The following is a 21,078-nucleotide window of genomic DNA, read 5'->3' on the forward strand; positions in this document are numbered from 1 at the left end:
CAACATTACCTTTTACTAGTTTTAACTGGACTTCAACACTTTCAAATCAAAAGTATACTGAAACTTAAAATACAGCTGGGGACAGTGGTTCACACCCGTAATCCCTGCACTTTGGGAGGCTGAGACAGGCAGATCACTTGAGGTCAGGAGTTCAAGACCAGCCTGGCCAACATGGTAAAACCTCGTCTCCACTAAAAATACAAAAATTAGCCAGGCATGGTGATGCATGACTGTAATCCCAGCTACTTGGAAGGCTAAGGCACAAGAATCACTTGAATCTGAGAGGTTGCAGAGATAAGATCATGCTACTGCACCGGGTGACAGAGTGAGACTGTCTCTAAAAAAACTTTTTAAAAATTAAAATACAGTCAATTCTCATTATTCACAGTCGTTAAGTTCTCTACAAAGTTGTGGCAAACACTGAATTAGTAAATATGGAATCCACAGTTAGAGGAAATATAGGGTTAGATTCCTGCCAGCTTCTGGTCACATTATTTTCTTCAACCAATCAAAAGTAATTTGTGTTTCTCTAAAGACTTTGTTTTTTGAGAAAGAGTCTCACTCTATGGCCCAGGATGGAGTGCAATGGCATGATCTTGGCTCACTGCAACCCAACCTCCACCTCCCAGGTTCAAACAATTCTCCTGCCTTAGCCTCCCGAGTAGCTGGGATTACAGGTGCACACCACCATGCCCAGCAAATTTTTGGGGTGTGGTGGTGGGGGGTATTTTTAGTAGAGACGAGGTTTTGTCATGTTGAGGCTGGTCTCAAACTCCCGACAAGTTATCCACCTACCTCAGCCTCCCAAAGTGCCGGGATTACAGGAATGAGCCACCATGCCCAGCCTCTTATTTACTATATATTGTTGATTAATATCAAACCCACAGCCAACAGCACTATAATGTATGCCTGAACAAATTTTCTCCAAAAGGCACAGCACAGCCTTCATGTATACACAGGAACACTAGACAGCACATAAGTTAAACAGTGAAATCACCAACAAAAAGCACAAAAAAGCTAAACAATGTGGCACAAAACAGACCTCAAAAATAACTGAATATGAGCTGAGTGTAGTATTGTTTGACCTCAGCTGGGAATGTGTGCATAGAATGACAAATTCTTCACTGCTCTTTAAGTGTGCAAAGGCAAAAAAAAAAAAAAAAAAAGGCACTGCAAGTATCAATTTTAGAGTTACAAATAAGTTTTACGAAGACGTGAATTCACAAATATAGAATTCATGAATAATGAGGCTGGACTACAGAAACAAATCAAGGTAACCTAAACTAATTGTTATAAAGAAATGAATTCTGTGTCTGTAATCCCAGCACTTTGGGAGGCTGAGGCAGGAGGACTGTTTGAGCCCAGGAGTTCAAGACCAGCCTAGGCAACATGGCAAAACCTCATCTCTACCAAAAATACAAAAATTAGCCAGGCGTAGTGGCATTACTCAGCAGGCTAAGGTGGGAGAATTGCTTGGGTCCAGGAGGTCAAGGCTGCAGTGAGCCGTGACTGCACTACTGCCTGGGTGAGAGTAAAACTTTGTCTCAAAACAAACCAAAAATATGCCCAGCAAGGTAATTTTCTCCACTGGAATCCTTAAATTGTTTTCCTAAGAATATAACAAGTTTTCTTTTATCAGATCTCAATATTTTTAAAATCTATTGCTCGATTTCCTTAATATATGTGCCTTTCATGTAGTACAAAAGATTATTTTAAAATTTTTAAAATTTTATTTTATGAACTATCTCTAATCATAAAATGCAGCAATATTTAAAGAAAAGGCAAGATGGTTAGACTAGATGACACCTGAGATGCCCCCGGCTTGAAGATTTTCTAAATCTAAAGACTGAAGTTGACATGCCTCTTTTAATTACAATAAAGGCTTATAGGTGAACATAAAAATATTCTCAGCAGGCCGGGCGCAGTGACTCACGCCTGTAATCCCAGCACTTTGGGAGGCCGAGACGGGCAGATCACGAGGTCAGGAGATCAAGACCATCCTGGCTAACACGGTGAAACCCCGCCTCCACTAAAAATACAAAAAAAAAATTAGCCAGGCGTGGCAGCGGGCATCTGTGGTCCCAGCTACAGGGGAGGCTGAGGCAGGAGAATGGCATGAACCCGGGAGGCGGAGCTTGCAGTGAGCTGAGATCCGGCCACTGCACTCCAGCCTGGGCCACACAGCAAGACTCTGTCTCAAAAAAAAAAAAAAAAAAAAATTCTCAGCAGGCCAGGAGCGGTGGTTCATGCCTGTAATCCCAGAACTTTGGAAGGCTGAGGTAGGCAGATCATGAGGTCAAGAGATCGAGACCATCCTGGCCAACATGGTGAAACCTCATCTCTATTAAATATACAAAAAGTAGCCAGGTGTGGCAGCGCACGCCTATAGTCCCAGCTACTCAGGAGGCTGAGGCAGGAGAACTGCTTGAACCCAGCAGAGGTTGCAGTGACCCAAGATTGCGCCACTGCACTCCAGCCTAGTGACAGAGCAAGACTTAGTCTCAAAAAAACAAAACAAAACAAAAAATTATATGTATATATGTATATATATACATATATATATAGAGAGAGAGAGAGAGAGTCAGCAATATTTTATACTAGAATCACATTTTTTAGTAGTAGGACTGCAATATAAATTCCTATGTGAAAAATAGCTCTCCACTCACCCAGAGAAGTAACCTGAATCCAACTTGATACTATCAAACCTGATGGACTCTCAGCTTGGTCCTATACAACTTCAAATGGAAAATAAGCTGCCATATTAATGCTATGAAACTAAATAATCCCTACATTATATGCAAAAATGAATTCAAAATGTATCAAAGATCCAAATGTAAAAGCTAGAATTATTATATTTTCAGAAAAACACTTAGATGCAAATCTCCATGACCCCCCTGGATTAGGCAATGATTTCGTAGATATGACACAAATACACAAAGAAAAAAACATAAATTTTGCCAAAATTAATTTTTGTGCTTCAAATGACACTATCAAGATGACGAAAACACGGCCCACAGAAGAAAAGGAAATTGGCTGGGTGCGGTGGCTCATGCCTGTAATTCCAGCACTTTGGGAGGCTGAGGTGGGCAGATCCATGAGGTCAGGAAATCAAGACCATACTGGCCAATATGGTGAAACCTCATCTCTACTAAAAACACAAAATTAGCTAGGTGTGGTGGCACGCACCTGTAGTCCCAGCTACTCAGGAGGCTGAGGCAGGAGAATCGCTTGAACCCAGGAGGCAGAGGTTGCAATGAGCTGAGATCACGCCACTGCATTCCAGCCTGGTGACAGAGCGAGACTCCGTCTCAAAAAAAAAAAAAGAGGAAATTTTTGCAAATGTAATAAATAATGTCTAATAAAGGACATGTAGTCTAAATATATAAAGAATTCTTACAATTCAACAAAATGACAAATTGTTTAGGACCAGGTGCGGTGGCTCATGCCTGTAATCTCAGCACATTGGGAGGCTGAGGCGGGTAGATCACTTGAGGCCAGGAGTTTGAGACCAGCCTGGCCAACATGGCAAAACTCCATCTCTACTAAAATATAAAAACTAGGGCCGGGTGCAGTGGCTCACACCTGCAATCCCGGCACTTTGGAAGACTGAGGTGGACAGATCACGAGGTCAAGAGATGGAGACTATCCTGGCCAACACGGTGAAACCCCATCTCTACTAAAACTACAAAAATTAGCCAGGCGTGGTGGCGCACACCTGTAATCCCAGCTACTCGGAAGGCTGAAGCAGGAGAATCACTTGAATCCGGGAGGCAGAGGCTACAGTGAGCCGAGATCGCGCCACTGTACTCCAGTCTGGCGACAGGGCGAGACTCTGTCTCAAATAACAAACAAACAAAAAAATTAGCTGGGCATGGTAGCACATGCCGGTATTCCCAGCTACTCAGGAGGCTGAGGCAGGAGAATCGCTTGAACCTGGGAGGTGAAGGTTTCAGTGAGCCAAGATCATGCCACAGCCACTCCAGCGTGAGTGACAGAGTGAGGCTCCGTCTCAACAACAACAAAAAAATTTTAATGGGCAAAAAATTTGAATAGATATTTCTCCACCGAAATACCAATAAGCACAAGAAAAGACACTTAATACATCATTAGTCATTAGTGAAATGCAAACCAAAACCACAATGAGATGCCACTTCACACTAGGATGCCATCATCAAAAAACCACCATAATAAACACTGGCCAAACATAGAAATTGGAGTTCTTGCACCCTGCTCACACGAATGCACGATGCTGCAGTTGCCGTGGAAAAGTCTGGCAATTCCTTAGTGTGGTATTGTGATTTACAACAAGAAATACGTATTTGGTCTTCATCTGGCTCCTAAAATCCTTGGAATCTTTTTTATATGTTAATACCATGACTCATGGCTGGGGGCTCCTGGAGAGCCTCAGAATGGGGACTGGCAGCCAAAGGAACCAACTATGTGATTAGAGGGTGGAAACATTCAGCCTCACCCCACGAAGCTTTGGGGAAGAAGGGAGGGGCTCAGGGTTGAATCAAACACCAATAGCCAATGATTTAATCAATCATGCATAAGTAATGAAGCCTCATAAAAACCCGAAAAGAGAGTTTGGAGAGCTTTTGAATTGGTGAGTAAGAACATAGCCACATACTCCATGGGGCCAAAGGTTTCTGGGTTCATGACCCTTATAAACCTCACACATGCATAGCTTCATCTGGCTGTTCAATTGTATCCTTTACAATATCCTTTGTAATACATTGGCAATTGTGAGTATACTGTCTTCCCTGATTTCTGTGAGCTGATCTAGCAAATTAATGACCCCAAGAAGGGGGTTGTGGGAACCTCCAATTTGTAGCCAAGTCGGACACAAGTTGTGGGTAACCTGGGAACCCACAACTTGTGACTGGTGTCTAAAGCGGGGGCCAGTCCTGTGAGACTGAACGCTTAACTCTGGTTAGTGCTAGAAATGAATTATAGAACACCGAGCTGGTGTTGAAAAACTGCTTGGTGTGAAAAAAAAAAACCCCACATATCTGGTGTCAGAAAAAGAGAATCAAGTGTTGTGGGCGAGTACAGGAGAAAAATCATTGTTCTTTCTCTACAGACTTAGAAAGTTTAAACACAGAGTTACTGTATGACCATTCGTTCAACATTTATTGAGGTCCTCCTACATGCAAGGTATATAACAAAAACAAATTAAAACACAAGCCTACGTAAAAACCTGTACATATATGTTCACAGCATTATTCATACTAACTAAAAAGGGGAAACAATCCAAACTGTCAATTAATCCATTGATGAATGAAAACAGGAAACCCAAATATCTGATATTTAAATAACTGGTGAATGGATAAACTGTGGTATAACCAAAAAATGGGCCATTACTTGGCTACACAAAGGAATGAAGTATTCATACAAGATACAACATGGATGAACCTCAGAAACATTATGAACTGGGCATGGTGGCTCAGGCCAGTAACTGCAACACTTTGGGAAGCCCAGGGAGAAGGGCTGCTGAGACTGGAAGTTTCAAAATCAGCCTGGGCAACACAGTGAAACTGTCTATATAAAAATTTTTTTAAGGCCGAGTGCAGTGGCTCACGCCTGTAATCCCAGCACTCTGGGAGGCCGAGGCAGGTGGATCATGAGGTCTAGGAGTTCGAGACCAGCCTGGCCAACATGGTGAAACCCCGTCTCTACAAAAATACAAAAATTAGCTGGGCACAGTGGCTCACGCCTGTAATCCCAGCACTTTGGGAGGCTGAGGCAGGCAGATCATGAGGTCTAGGAGTTCAAGACCAGCCTGGCCAACATGGTAAAACCCTATCTCTATAAAAATACAAAAATTAGCTGTGCACAACGGCTCACACCTGTAATCCCAGCATTTTAAGAGGCCGAGACAGGTGGATCTCTTGAGGTCAGGAGTTAGAGACCAGATTGGCCAACACGGTGAAACCACGTCTTACTAAAAATACAAAAAAAAGTATAGCCAGGTATGGTGGCTCACGCCTGCAGTCCCAGCTACTCGGGAGGCTGAGGCAAAAGAATCGCTTAAACCTGGGAGGCAGAGGTCGCAGTGAGCTGAGATAGTGCCACTGCACTCCAGTCTGGGAGACAGAGCAAGACTCTGTCTCGGGGGTGAGGCGGGCGGGGACTACAAAAATTAGCCAGGTATGGTGGTGCATGCCTGTAGTACCAGCTACTAGGGAGGCTGAGGCAGGAGGATCGCTTGAACCCAGGAGGCAGAGGTTGCAGTGAGCCTATGGTGCCACTGCACTGCAGCCTGGGCGACAAAATGAGACCCTGTCTCACCTGTCTCAAACAAACAGCTAAGTGAAAGAAGCCAGGCACAAAAGGTTATATATAATTCCACTCACAAAATACCCAGAATAGACCAATCCAGAGACGAAAGATAGATGAGTGGTTTCCAGACACTGGGAAAAGGGGAAATAGGGAGTGACTGCTAATGGATAAGGAGTTTCTTTCTGGGGTGATGAAAATGTTCTGCAGACAGCAGTGATGGTTCTAAATATATTAAAAACCACTGAATTGTACACTTTAAAAGGGTAAGTTTTATGATATGTGGATATTTCTATTAGAAGAAAAAAATGTGCATTAAAAGGATGTTAAAAGCTCACAATTTTATTTGACTAATTCTCAAGTTTTGAAGAGGATTGGCAAAAAACACACACTTACTGGAAACCATACTTCCACCCTCCTTCCTGTGGTCTGAAAATACAAAGAAAGACCTCATGTAACACATGTTCATAAAGGAAATCTATTTTTTCCATTGATAGCTAGTACAAGGACCAGAAATCAGAAAAAAAAAAAAAAAAAGCATCTAGTAGAGTTGGCTTAAAATGGGAAGTGTAGGGCACTAAAAGATAACTCACTAATTCCAAAGATCTAGGAAATGAAATAACCCATTTATCATCCCTATTTTATGTTTGGGGGGTGGGAGGTTACACAGCTATTAAGCAACAAAACTAGAATTCAAACCCATGGTCACCTGATTCCAAAAGCTGTGCTTATTCATTTATTCAACATTTACTGAACCCTTCTACATGTCAGGCACTAGGTTACATCCAAGAAAATAGTAAATAATCTAATTAATAAATAATAGCCAAAGGTATGAAGAATTTATCAAGGTAAAGGAAATTATTAGTGCTAGGATGGGAGAGCTGTTTTATATTGGGTGGTCAGAAAGGGCTCTCTTTATATATATATAAAAAAAGATATTTGAACAAAGCTCTGAGTGAAAAGAAAGAAAGAAAAAAAAAAAAGGAAGCCATCCAGATGTGCGAGAAGAGCATTCCAAATAGAGAAAATAACAAGCAGGAGTAGCAAGAAGGCCAATAAGGCTACAGAGACAGGAGTACCTGGGAGAGGTTAAGGCCTCCTAGGCCATAACATGAAATTTGGATTATATTCTGAGGAAGAGAGGGAAGCCATAGTAGGATTATGAGTGAAATGACATGACTTTTGTTTTGAAAGAATATATTGGGAATCTAAAGGGATAAGTAAACAGATGAGGGCAGAAGTAGCAAAACCAGTATGACACTGCTAATATAATCCAGGCAAGAAATGAGGATGTCAACTGTATTTACATCAGGAATTCAAAAAAACAGTTGATTCCGGATATATTTTGAAAGCAGAGCGGATGGAAATTTGCTAATGATTTGCTAATGGTTTGACTATAGGGTAGAATGAACCCAAGGTTTCTGGCTGAGCAAATGGAATGAGATTGCCCATATACGAACATGGGAAATACTATAGAAAACAAGTTTGGGTAAGGTAAATAAAAAACACAGTTTTATATGTTTACCTATCTGTTAATCTGTTTTTGTCTTACCCACTACACTCCATACTGATTTTGTGCAATATAGCTTTTAAAAGTAGTGAAACAGGACTTGAATCTGGGTCTTTTGATTATAGAGCCTGCGTTATCTCTAATGAACTTTTACCAAAGCTGCTAAATGAAGGTAGAGTCTTTTCTTAGAATAAAACACCTCAAAACCATGCACTGTTTCTTGGTGATCCAAGAACTACATTCACAAATAAAGGCTTTCAAATGAGGACATTTTAATACCTGACAAACATGAGCAAGTATTTTGCAGATACTACTCATAATGAAGCAGACAGCAATGACATAAAGATGGAATAAAATTCATCTAACAAATGCTCAATTTAGGTAAATACTAAGGAGAACTATATTTTCAGAGAGATCCCAGATCATCCCACTTTATATTTTATTTTTATATATATTTTTTGAGACAGGGTCTCACTCTGTCGCCCAGGCTGGAGTGCAGTGGTACCTTATTATTTTTATATAAATTTTTTGAGACAGGGTCTCGCTCTGTCACCCATGCTGGAGTACAGTGGCACAATCCTGGATCGCTGCAGCCTCGAACTCCCTGAGCTCAGGTGATCCTCCCACCTCAGCTCCCCAAGTAGCTGGGACCACAGGCATGTGCCACCACAGCCAGCTAATTTTTGTCCCACGGTGGGATCACCCCACCTTAAAAATTCTCCTTGATAATGAAGATTATCTTTGAAGGCCAGGCATGGTGGCCAGCCTTCAAGGATAATCTGACATTACTTTCTGCTTTAGATTTCCTGCTTCATGAAGGCAGGAAAAAATACTTTCCCTCTATCTCTTCAGTGTGCACATAGTGACTGCAGTAAATATTTGTCCATTACTTAACACTTCAAAAAGCATTCCTAAATAGCAAATTCTGCATTAGTTTAATTCTATTTTAGGTCAGTCTATTAAGCAATTCTATGATAGTAAGCTTCAGTACCTATAAAGGGATAATTTAAAATTCATATTTATATAATGCACCAAAAAAGTGGCTTATTTTCCTGCTGCGTGTGTTTGCCATAAGTTTAATGTTCTTCACAGTATCTTCATATTCTTTATAAAAGAGGAAGTCAACTAACCTAATTTCATTCTAATAGAGACGTAGCAGTAACTTCTGATAAGTACGTACTTATTTGGAAAGTGACTTACTCAAAATTACATAGTAACTGAGTAGTGAAGCTAGGATTAGAAACTAAGCTCTGAAATCTGTTGATGCTGTGAAGATGTAAGCAATGAACACAGTTTGGCATCATAGAGAAATCATTGGTGTAATTATGTAACTTTTCAGTCAAGAATTAAGCATTTACTAAACTATTTATAGTTTTTATAGCTAACAAAATAAGAAGAAATATTCCTGAGTTTACAATACAAGGTTACTTTATATATCAGATTTTAAAAGATGTTCTCATGTGTATACTTGTCTACTAAGTAAAATTATGATGGTAAATTTTTACTGTTCAAAGATAATCCTTTTTCCTTTTTTTTTTTTTGAGCCAGAGTCTCACTTTGTCACCCATGCTGGAGTGCAGTGGCATGATCTTGGCTCACTGCCAGGCGTCTCCACCTCCTGGGCTCAAGGGATTCTCCTGCCTCAGCCTCCAAATAGCTGGGATTACAGATGTGCTCTACCACGCCTGGCTAATTGTTTTTGTATTTTTAGTAGAGACTAGGTTTCACCATGTTGGCCGGGCTGGTCTCGATCTCTTGATCTCAGGTGATCCGCCCAACTAAGCCTCCCAAAGTGCTGGGATTACAGGCTTGAGCTACCATGCCCAGCCCATTTTCTAACTTTTCATTATGTTGTAACCCTTTCATAATGACATCATTAAACAGATATGGTATCGTCAAGGCAACATGAATTCTGTAATAGTAATGTCTTAAGGGTCCATATTCCATCTCTCTAAATCACTATAACCAATTATTTGAGTAAAGAGCTGTGGGCTGGGGGCAACGGCTCATCCTGTAATAATCCCAGCACTTTAGGAGGCCAAGATGGACAGATGGCTGAGTCCCGGAGTTCAAGGCCAACTTGAGCAACAGGGCAAAAACCCATCTCTACAAAAAATACAAAAATTAGCCAGGCATGGTGGCGTGTCTATAGTCCCAGCTGCTTGGGTGTCTGAAGTGGGAGGATCACCTGAGCCTGGGAGGACAAGGGTCCAGTAAGCCAAGACCGTGTCACTGCACTCCAGCCTAGGTGACAGAGTAAGACCCTGTTTCAGAGAGAAAAAATTTTAAAAGTTGTGAATAATCCAAAATAATGCATTATTTCTAAGTCTGAAAATAAGCACACATTCATACTTTATCTCCTGTTATTAAATCTCAACCTCCTTCCATCCCGCCAAATTGACAGTTAATAGTCTAAGACCCAGCTAGGTAAGAGAGGAAGTTAAAGGCAGAAAATTCACAAGGGTAATTCAACTGACCATTTCAATTATATCACTATTTTTAGAGTTGACAAACATCAACTACTATGCACTGACTTTCTAAGATCTTAAGACACAACGTAACAGGAGGCTGTATCTAAAATTAACAATTCTGGCCGGGCACGGTGGCTCACTCCTCTAATCTCAGCACTTTGGGAGGCCAAGAAAGGCAGATCACGAGGTCAGGAGATCGAGACCATCCTGGCTAACACGGTGAAACTCCATTTCTATTAAAAAAAAAATACACACACACACACACAAAAATCGGCCAGGGGTGGTGGTGCGCACCTGTGGTCCCACTACTCGGGAGCCTGAGGCAGGAGAATGGCATGAACCCAGGAGGCGGAGCTTGTAGTGAGCCCAGATCGCGCCACTGCACTCCAGCATGGACGACACGGCGAAACTTTGTCTCAAAAAAAAAAAAAAATTCTAGAATGTCAAATTAGAAAAGTATACAGGGTATACGTTAAAATTGCTAACTCAGGAGAAGTCTGAAGCAGTTAAATTCTAAAATCAGAAATTATATCCAGGAGGCCAAGTATTTCATAACATTACTCCACAGGAAAGAAAAAAAGGTTATAAAATTAAAAAAAAAAAGCATTTAACAACAACAAAAAAATACAATTTAAGGATTCACCTGAGAAAAGAATACCTCAATACTGCTACATTTTCAAAATGTTTAGAATCACATAAAATTCACTTCAACAAAATAATGCTTCTGTAGTTTGGAAATGAAAGTTTCTACCAAATAATCAGAGTCCCTAAAATGCTAAAACTAAAAATTTGCTACAAGAAACTTTCCACGTAATATTTTAAGATTTTTAGGGCGCGGTGGCTCACGCCTGTAATCCTAGCACTTTGGGAGGCCGAGATGGTAGATCACGAGGTCAGCAGATCGAGACCATCCTGGCGAACACAGTGAAACCCTGTCTCTACTAAAAATACAAAAAAGGCGGGCGCCTGTAGTCTCAGCTGCTGCTTGGGAGGCTGAGGCAGGAGAATGTGGTGAATCCAGGAGGCGGCGCTTGCAGTGAGCCGAGATTGTGCCACTGCACTCCAGCCTGGGCGACAGAGCGAGACTCTGTCTCAAAAAAAAAAAAAAAGTTTTTTAGAATTACCAAAATTAAATGTAGATCTGTTTAACTCCTGTCAATTTTAGGTATCACCACAAATACAACATTCTCTTAATAATGATTTCTTAAGGCTGGGCACATTGGCTCACACCTGTAATCCCAGGATTTGGGGAGGCCAAGGCAGGTGACTGCTTGAGCCCAGGAGTTCCAGACCAGCCTGGGCAACATGGTGAAACCTGTCTCTACAAAATACAAAAACCCGTAGTCACAGCTACTCAGGAGGCTGAGATGGAAGGATCACTTGAGCCCAGGGAGGTTGAAACTGCAGCACGCCAAGACTGTGCCACTGCACTCCAGTCTGGGTGACACAGTGAGACCCTGTCTCCAAAAAAGAAAAGGTTTCTTAAAATGTAATTTAACTGTAATCTTACTTAGTGATACATTACTTTTTTCTAGGAAGAAATAGGAAGGAAAAGAAAAAAAGAAAACAAGTAAAGAATGTCTCAAAGGGATCACGTAAGTCTGAAAACCATTATCTTGAATTGTATATGGCAGAACTCTAGCAATCTGAGGGAGCAGAGCGTCTCCAGCATTTACAGGTGTGCCAGGATATTGATCTCCCATCCCAGGAGTTTCATGAGGAGCTGCCTGCCAGGTGCTTCTAGCCTCCCAATTTCATCATCTACTTTAGTGTACTATTCGAAACTTACTTTCTATGTGGACAGAACCTAAAAGATGGTTGAGATGCACTGACAGAATACATTAAAGCAGTTACTAGCTCAACTTTAAATACATACTCTCCAATAAGAAATTCAAAGTCTTACTTGTTTTACTGCATTGATCCTAAAGACTATTTAATTTTTATCAAGTAATGAAATCCCATGTTACATGTATATAATATGGCATTAAAAAAAATACAGTTCCTCTTACAGCTTAAGTAACTCCTTCAGCAGCAGCAACATCCTGGTGTGGGTAAGACAAAGAAATCTACTAAAAGCTTCTTGAGTAAGGACATGGTCATTCCATGTTACAGTTTATTTCTTCCTAATCGAAATCCCCAAATGATCAATTTCCTAGCCTTCCATGTTTTTTCTCCACTGCACTATCACCTTCTAATATAATAACACACTTGGCCAGGTGCAGTGGCTCACACTTGTAATCCCAGCACTTTGGGAGGCCGAAGCGAGTGGATCACCTGAGGTCAGGAGTTCAAGACCAGCCTGGCCAACACAGCGAAACCCAGTCTCTACGAAAAACACAAAAAAATTACCTGGTCGTGGTGGCCAGTACCCGTAAGCCCAGCTACTCAGGAGGCTGAGGAGGAGAATTGCTAGAACCCTGGGAGCGGAGGTTGCAGTGAGCCGTGATCGCACCACTACACTCCAGAATGGGCAACACAGCAAGACTCCATCTCAACACAGAAAACAAAAAACAATTAACTTAAATATGTTGTTATTATCTGTCTCTTCTTACCAGACTATTTATTATTAAATCCATGAAGGCAAAAATCTTGTTCACTTTTGTTCATTGCTATAACCGTGGCACCTAGATAAGTGTCTGACACACAGAGGGCCCCCAAAAGGTAACTGGTTCAGTGAATAAACAAATTTGATAATTTGATTGAAGATTTATATATAATCTAGTTGTCTTAAAAGAGCCAGATGTTGCCATTAAGATAGTCAGGATATAAATTCTGTACAACAAAGATACAGAATAACCACACAGAAAGTAGGGTTGTCTTTCAAAAAGCTTGACTTATATATATTTAAATATTCTTAAAGATACTACCAGAAAATCTGCACTAGATATTTTAAAATACAAACAAAAGGAAAAGACTTTTATTTTAATAAAAGAGTTAAGCATCTGTTTTCCATTCCTCTAACCAGAAAACACAGAAGAATAGAGAGTGATAAGATTTAGATGGAACAAGGTGAAGGAAAAACTTAAAAGAGTGGTAAGACAGTCTGAGGTAATACTTAGGGCACAGAAAAATGCACTATTGCACTATCAATCAAGAATTTGTTTCCATTGCATAAGACATCATGTAGGCCGGGCACAGTGGCTCACACCTGTAATCCCAGCACTTTGGGAGGCCGAAGTGGGCAGATCACCTGAGGTCGGGAGTTCAAGTCCAGCCTGACCAACATGGAGAAACCCCGTCTCTACTAAAAATACAAAATTAGCTGGGGGCATGCCTGTAATCCCAGCCACTCGGGAGGCTGAGGCAGGAGAATCATTTGAACCCGGGAGGCGGAGGCTGCAGTGAGCCGAGATCGCCCCATTGCACTCCAGCCTGGACAACAAGAGCGAAACTCCGTCTCAAAAAAAAAAAAAAAAAGACACCATGTAAAGTTCAACATTACCAACCTCTCTCTTACAAACAAATCTGCCTTTTCCAGATACTAAATCTAACCAGATGGCACACTACGTTCTCTTGTCAAATATTATCACAAGTGTTGTGGATTTTAATCTTAATTTTTACCCTCAAATAATGTTTTAATCTTAATACAGATAATAATCTTAAACTTGTCATAAAAAATGTTTTAATCTTAACACAGATAAAAATCTTTAAGTGGTCATGTAGCCTATTGCATCTACTGTTCAACTAGCATTCCACAGTTCCTTTTTTTGGCCTCAAATGACGAAACTTCTCTAACGTCTCTGGGGAGACTAGTGTAAAGTATAATGTTTCCTGAAATTGTTCCTGTTTTTTTCCCTGCACCATTCGTGACATCTCTTCAACTAGAAATGTTACATAAAACTTTTCTGTTCTGCAGGCAAGTCCAGAGGGAGAAGCAAAGGTAAAGAGAATATTGTAAGGAAAACAGGTTGAAATAACATAAAAGCACAGGAGTAAATGTGAAGCAAAGATATATTTGTACAAAAGAGGAAGAAGTTGCAGAAAAGGGAAGAAAAACACTTTTAGCAGAGAAAAGAAAAAAAAAATGGAGGAGGAACAGAGACTTGCTTCTTCCAGAAACAAAAGCAAAAAACACTTCTAAGAAAACGTGGTCTCTTTACCCAAGGGGATATTATTAAAACGCTAAAGAGTATTCAGCTGACACTCCTATTGAGTGTTCTACTTTCTCTTCCAATGTCTTTGATACCGCTAGTCTTCACCTATGAATTAAATGCAGGCTATAGATAACGCAGCCAATCTCTACAAAACTACAGTTGTGGTTGCCATCTTTGCCTGAAAACAAAAAAACAAAAAACCCACAACTCCCTGAATTCTAGAAAAAGGAGTAAATTAAGTTGGAAAGCCAGAAAACCACGCCTTGCTAAGTCGGGTGGATATGGCACAGGTTAACAAACGCCTCCTACCAAACTAAGGTTCCACTAAAGGTCTGCGAATAAGGGCAAAGAGATGTATAGCCTTATCGCGACCGCAAGGGTGGGGCCTTGTAGGGGGAAACAAAATAGAGGGCGAGCTATCCGGAAAGGTTTAAGGGGGCTGAGGACTTGGCTCTCGGGAGATCGCCCATCAGGCGGTGGACTTGGGGCAGCTTCGAGAGGAAGGAGACACTGGACTGCTGAAGGAATGTCCGCGAGAATGCCGAGGCTGATGGAAAGAGAAGATACCCACGGGCACAGAATTGAGTCAAAGGGAAGAAGAGAGAGACGGGGCCAAGCAGTCTGGGGGGCCCGGCGTGGGAGGCCGGAGCAGAGGCCGCTAAGCGCCGTCCGCAGCCAGCTGCTTTCTCCGGAGACGCCTTCTCGGCTCCCCCACACTCAGCTCCTCGCCGCCCCTGCCCCGGCAACAACCGCGGGCGCAGCTGTTTCCGTCGGGCCAGGGACAGCGGGGGTAAAGGCAACCCTAGGACTGGCGGGCAGCAGACTGGCAGCGGCCGTGTGTGTGTGTGCAGGGAGCCGATTCTGAGGCTGCCAACACCAGACTTCCCCTTTCTCCCTCAAGCCTCCTTTATCACCCAACTTCCCGGCCGGCTGGTGTCCGCTTCGACCGACGGATACCGCACCCCCCAACGCCTCTCGCCGCCTCTTACCCCTCCCCCGACACCCCGAGCTGAAGGAAAACAAGCCACCCAGGCCGATCCCGAACCCGCCCGGGTGTCCCCGAATCGCGGACGCCACCCCCGCCCGAACGCTGGCACTCTCTCGGCGGCTCCCTGGCCCGCCCAGATGCAGCAAACTCCTCTCACCTGCATTGACGCCATGATGGAACCATCCCCGCAAGACCGGCGAGGCCAGAGACGCAGGGGGAGGAGCTGCCGTGCTCGCGTCACGCCACGGGGGCTCAACATCCCGGGCGCGGAGGCGGGGCCTACGATGGGAAGGGGATGGCGCGAGGGGATTGGCTGGCGCGCAGGGCGGACGGGAGGAGGGGCTAGGGGGCGGGGCGAGGACGCGGTAAATGGCGCTCCGAGTACCTTCGGTCTCAGTTCGGCTAGCCGCTCCCGCGTCGGGTTTCCGTTTACTCTCGTTACTGAGGAGTTTTGACCCGGCTACGGTTGTTTTCTTCTTGTGTACCGCGTAATCCTGATGCCGTCCGGATCAGCTCAGTTTTTTGTCTGTTTCATTTTGTTTTTCCAACCACAGCTGTGCGATTCACAGATTTTTCTCTTGGGATGTGTTTTCCATACCGTCAAGCCCACTCTGAGAGCCTTGGGGCCCCATAAAACTTCCCGCGCAGCTGCTTTCTGGTCTTTGTAGACCTGGAAAGCTTCTTGTATTCTTAATCTGGGGAAGAGAGACATAGGTTTCCTTGTACAACGGGATGAGGATTTAAGAGCAAAACGACACTGATATTTTAAAGGCCAGGGTATTTAGATTTGTGGAGCTGAAACTTGCCTGAAAGGGGAGAGAAAATTTGGAAGTTTGTTGTGTGCAGTTTCTGCCCCTTACCCCAGCCCTTCAGTTTTAAACTTCGCATGTATCAACAATAGTTACGGTTGTTGCGGCAGTCTAAATTTGATTATCAGAATTGACCCTAGACATGAATTTTTTTAAATATACCAATGTCGTGTTATATACACTTAGACCATTATGTCCAGACTTCTCTTAAGCCTATTTCGTGGTGGGCAGTTTTGTGGTCATTTAGGGATGAACTTGGGTAGGGAAAGCTGAGCATACATAATTTATTTTAGGAATGCACCAGTTCTGCCAACATTTATCAGAAGTCACGTTTTTAAAAAGCTATTCTGGAACTGAAGATGTCATTGGTTTATAAGAGGAAAATGGAAGCCAAAAGCTTGCACCTCATGCTCTATCTTTAAAAATTAAGGTGGCAGACACAATGAGTAGAAGGCTTTTATGTTACCAGAATGAAAGCTTAAAATCTGTCATTTTATTGACTCGGCTTTCTTTTTAGCAATTTCTTTAAGATATAAAAGCAATGTAGAATATCACTCTTTCACACTCTTAAAATAGATTACGTTCTCTGGAAGTTCTCTAATCTGAAATGTGTTCAAAAGGAAAAGATCTTTAAAATACGCCACTTAGTCTCTGGCATAATATTAAACACTACTCATCACTAGAGAAGAAGATATGGTGGTATGCCCTCCCCTCTCTCAGATGTCCACCCTAATGCCAGAAATGAGCAGAGTTTCCCTTTGTTGTGCAAAATGACTGTGTCCTTGAGGGATGTTTGGATGCTCTTGGTAAACCGGAATCAACCAGAAGCATATCCGGTGTTAGTCCTGTTGTGTCATCAACATTACAACAGTGAGGAAACCCACGTATCCCAGTGAAAGGAAAACTTAAAGAAGTTTCCAGTATATTTTCTTTGAGATGTCTTTATTTCTATGACCTCAGAAGATCAGGTTTTACTGTCCAGGGTTCACTTTGCCTAAAAGCTGATTGTTCCTATGGAAAAAGTAGGGTCGGATGACCCTACAAACAAAGCATTATGACATCGTCAGAGCCAACAACCTGCCATGACAGATACTAATGAGGAAAAAAGAGGTTACAAGAATTCTGACACTCATCACAGTGGAACCAGTATCTGGTCCCTTGGGTTTCATATATGTTAGAAGTATCTTCACAAGAGGGAAAGGTCAATGCCAGTAATATCCTTTCTAGGTAATACTAAATAGCACATAATAACCTGTCTTCTTTTTTTTTTTTTTTTTTGAGACGGAGTCTCACTCTGTCACCCAGGCTGGAGTGCAATGGCACGATCTTGGCTCACTGCAACCTCCGCCTCCCAGGTTCAAGTGATTCTCCTCTCTCAGCCTCCCAAGTAGGTGGGATTACAGGTATACACCACCACGCCCAGCTGATTTTTTGTAATTTTTTGTATCTTTAGTAGAGATGAGGTTTCACCATGTTGGCCAGGCTGGTCTTGAACTCCTGACCTCGTAATCCACCCGCCTTAGCCTCTCAAAGTGCTGGGATTACAGGTGTGAACCACTGCGCCCAGCCATTCTTTTGTTAATATTTAATAAAAAAGATCACGACATAGGAGCCAAAATAGTGACTTACAGATGGTGTGAGGAGTATATAATTATCTCCAGTGAGCATATAATGTTCATATCTAAAACACTATTATGCAATGTTTGAAGACTAGGCTCATATCTCTACAGAGCAAGCGTTACTATCATTACTATCAGATAGGCAAAAGTTAAAATGTCTGACAGGATAATGCCAGTGCACTCCAGTGTAGGTGACAGAGCAAGACCCTGTTGTCTCAAAAAAAAAAAAAAAAAAATCTGACAATACCAAAAGTGAGAGAGGAAGTGGAGCTCTCATAAACTCTATAGGAGTGACACTGGTGCAATCACTTTGGAAAACAGTTCACAGTTCAGCAATAATAAAGTTTCCCATATCCTTAGTGGATCTTCTCAATAACATCATATGTAATGGTAATTATATATATATATATATATAGTAGTATATATATATAATACACAACACAAATATATATATATATATTTGTATTTTTAGTAGAGACGGGGTTTCGTCTGGTCTCGAACTCCTGGCCTCAAGTGATCCACCTGCCTTGGCCTTCCAAAGTGCTGGGATTACAGGCCATGCTTGGCCACGTAAGACATATATTGAGCAAATGCATATGTTAACATTGTTTGGATCTAGATTCAAACAAACTGTAAAAAAGATATTTTTGAGACACCTGGAGAAAATTAAATATAGAGTAGATATTAGAAGATATTAAGGAATTGTTATTTTTGTTAGATTTGATAATGATGTTCACTTTTTCCTTTCCACAGCAATTAGAAATGACCTCAGTTTACAAGGAGGAGATTCTCCCTCATCTCACAAACTACCTGCATCTCCACTTCCCTGGAAGAAAAAAAAAAACAAAACAGAAAACTGGACATCCCTGAGCTGTGCATGTGCCTGAGATCTTCCCTTCCAAGGTAAAGAGAGAGCCTGAGACAGGTCTACATTAGCATCTGGACTTTCTGCTAGTAAAGAAAAGGGAGTATGGGAAACTAAATAGTAACATTAAAGGACCTACAAAGGGACTACTGGGTAAATGTTACAAAGAATAATGTAATGTGATTGGTGAATGCTTTTGTTCTAGTGATTTATTAAACTGGAAAGTCAGAAGCAGTCCTGTGAACATTTGTTTGTTGAAGCATGAAAAGGCAGAGCTGACAAGTCCTTGCTGGAGTCTATGCCTCCACCTAGTAGTTTGTTCTTAGTCTCCTAGGGGCTGATCTCAGCAGAGAAATGGAGACAGTTCAGTCACCAACAGTTTGTTACTGGATTTTGGAAAAGACACCAGACTAAGAATCCAAGGCTTGTATTCTTATCTTAGCTCTGTCATTAACAAGCTTGGGTAAGGCTTCTAATCTTTCTGGGTTTCTTTCCTCATCAATAAAATGAGCAAGTCAGACTGCATAATCTTTATGGTTTCTTCCACATTTCAAATTCTGTGGGTCTATTAGAGAGAATCAAAATTGTACATGATTTGTCTAAAATACCATGTTAAAAAGTCTAACATAAAATGCAATGGGAATTACATACCATTTTGAGTTTAAAAATCACTTTTGTAAATATATTAAGGAATGAACTTGGCTTCATTGCAATTTATGTAGAAATACTGGGAAGTGGAGGGGGTTTGGTTAACAATTTTAAAATGCTAATGCAATCCAGTCAAAATATAGATGGGATTTCATAAAGTAGCAAAAATTCTATATTCATAATTCAGAGTGATAACAAATGCATATCTATAAAGCAAAAGAGTATTTTTAAAAATAATTTTAAATCCCAACCAGTCATTTCATTTAAGTCTTCTAATAAAGGACGAAGAAAATGAACAAAATAACAATGGTTTGCACATGTGACTTATTTTGAGTGTAACTTATTCTACATGTCAAAAACAGTTGATTTATATACCTATATAGTTTGCAAAGAAAATTGTCTACCAGGAAAAGTTTTACTTTATTCCCCCATTTTTACCCTTCTCTAGCAAGAGTTCTTTTATCCATGTCTGCAGCCCTTGATATTCCCTGCTTATTTCTCACCTAGACCTCTTACCAAACATGTTCATAGCAAGCCATTACTTGAAAAGACTGTGGTTTCTTTTATTTTTTATTTTGACATGGATCTCATTAAAATCAAATGAAAGCCATGGACCCACTCCACAAACAAATACATATACCCATGAAAATTTGTATTTCAGGAAGTTACTGGACCCTTAGAAGTTCATCCATCAGGGTCAGGCATGGTGGCTCATGCCTATAATCCCAGCATTTTGGGATGGTGAGGGAGGAGGATCACTTGTGCCCAGGAATTTGAGACTAGCCTGGGCAATATAGCGAGACCCCATCTCTACAAAAAAATTAGCTGGGCATGGTGGCGCATGCCTACTACCTGGGAGGCTGAGCTGAGAGGATCACTTGAGCCAAGGTCGTCAAGGCTGCAGTGAACTGTGATCATGCTACTATGCTCCAGCCTAGGTGAGAGTGAGGCCCTGTCCCCCAATCCCCCAAAAAAAGTTTATCCATCAGATCAGCAGCAGAGGTATATAAACCTCAAGATAAGGCAGGACTTGGTGGCTCACACCTGTAATCCCAGCACTTTGGGAGGCTGAGGGGGGCAGATCACCTGAGGTCAGGAGTTCAAGACCAGCCTGGCCAACATGGTGAAACCCTGTCTCTGCTAAAAATACAAAAATTAGCCAGACGTGGTGGCACATGCCTGTAATCCCAGTTACTTGGGTGGCTAAGGCAGGAGGATAGTTTGAACCCGGGAGGCAGAGGTTGCAGTGAGCCAAGATCATGCCACTGCACTCCAGTCTGAGTGACAGAGGGAGACTCTTTCTCAAAAAAAAAAAAAAAAAAAAAAAAAAAAAAAAAAAAAAAAAAAAAAAAAATCACTTTTCCCTTGTGCAGAAGCTGGATTTTAGGCCAGGCATGGTGGCTCACATCTGTAATCCCAGCACTTTGGGAGGCCGAGGCAGGCAGATCACTTGAAGTCAGGAGTTCGAGACCAGCCTGGGCAACACACTGAAACCCCATCTCTACTAAAATTACAAAAAATTAGCCAAGCATGGTGAGAGCACTTGTAATGCTAGCTACTCGAGAGGCTGAGACAGGAGAATGGCTTGAACCCAGGAGGCAGAGGTTGCAGTGAGCAAAGATGGTGCCACTGCACTCCAGCCTGGGTGACAGAGTGAGACTCCATCTCAAAACAAAAAACAAACAAAAAAAGCCAGATTATAGGGGGAAAAAAAAACAACTTTTCATGAAGAGATGAAGATAGATACCAGCTCAATATCTTGCCCTTCTAAAATTTTCTTTTCTTTTTTTTCTTT

The 21,078-nt window shown here is 41.8% G+C and overlaps 1 protein-coding gene across 6 annotated transcripts in view; it reads right to left on the bottom strand.

Moving 5' to 3' along the window:
• Nucleotides 1-15,622, bottom strand: part of UBE2W (ubiquitin conjugating enzyme E2 W) — an 83,268-nt gene extending 67,646 nt beyond the window's left edge. For 3 of the 6 annotated variants that reach the window (XM_017851618.1, XM_017851615.1, XM_017851619.1), the window contains exons 1-2: nucleotides 15,500-15,622; nucleotides 6,676-6,708 (exon numbers count right to left, since the gene is read on the bottom strand). In XM_017851618.1, the coding sequence (XP_017707107.1) occupies nucleotides 6,676-6,708; nucleotides 15,500-15,601 (135 nt within the window). In that variant the 5' untranslated portion in view covers nucleotides 15,602-15,622. The remainder of the gene's footprint in view (nucleotides 1-6,675; nucleotides 6,709-15,499) is intronic. The other 3 variants (XM_017851620.1, XM_017851616.1, XM_017851621.1) reach the window with 2 other exon arrangements.
• Between the last annotated feature and the right edge of the window lie 5,456 nt (nucleotides 15,623-21,078).

This window comes from Rhinopithecus bieti, unplaced genomic scaffold (assembly GCF_001698545.2).
Source record: "Rhinopithecus bieti isolate Rb0 unplaced genomic scaffold, ASM169854v2 scaffold_32422, whole genome shotgun sequence".
Taxonomy (NCBI): domain Eukaryota; kingdom Metazoa; phylum Chordata; class Mammalia; order Primates; family Cercopithecidae; genus Rhinopithecus; species Rhinopithecus bieti.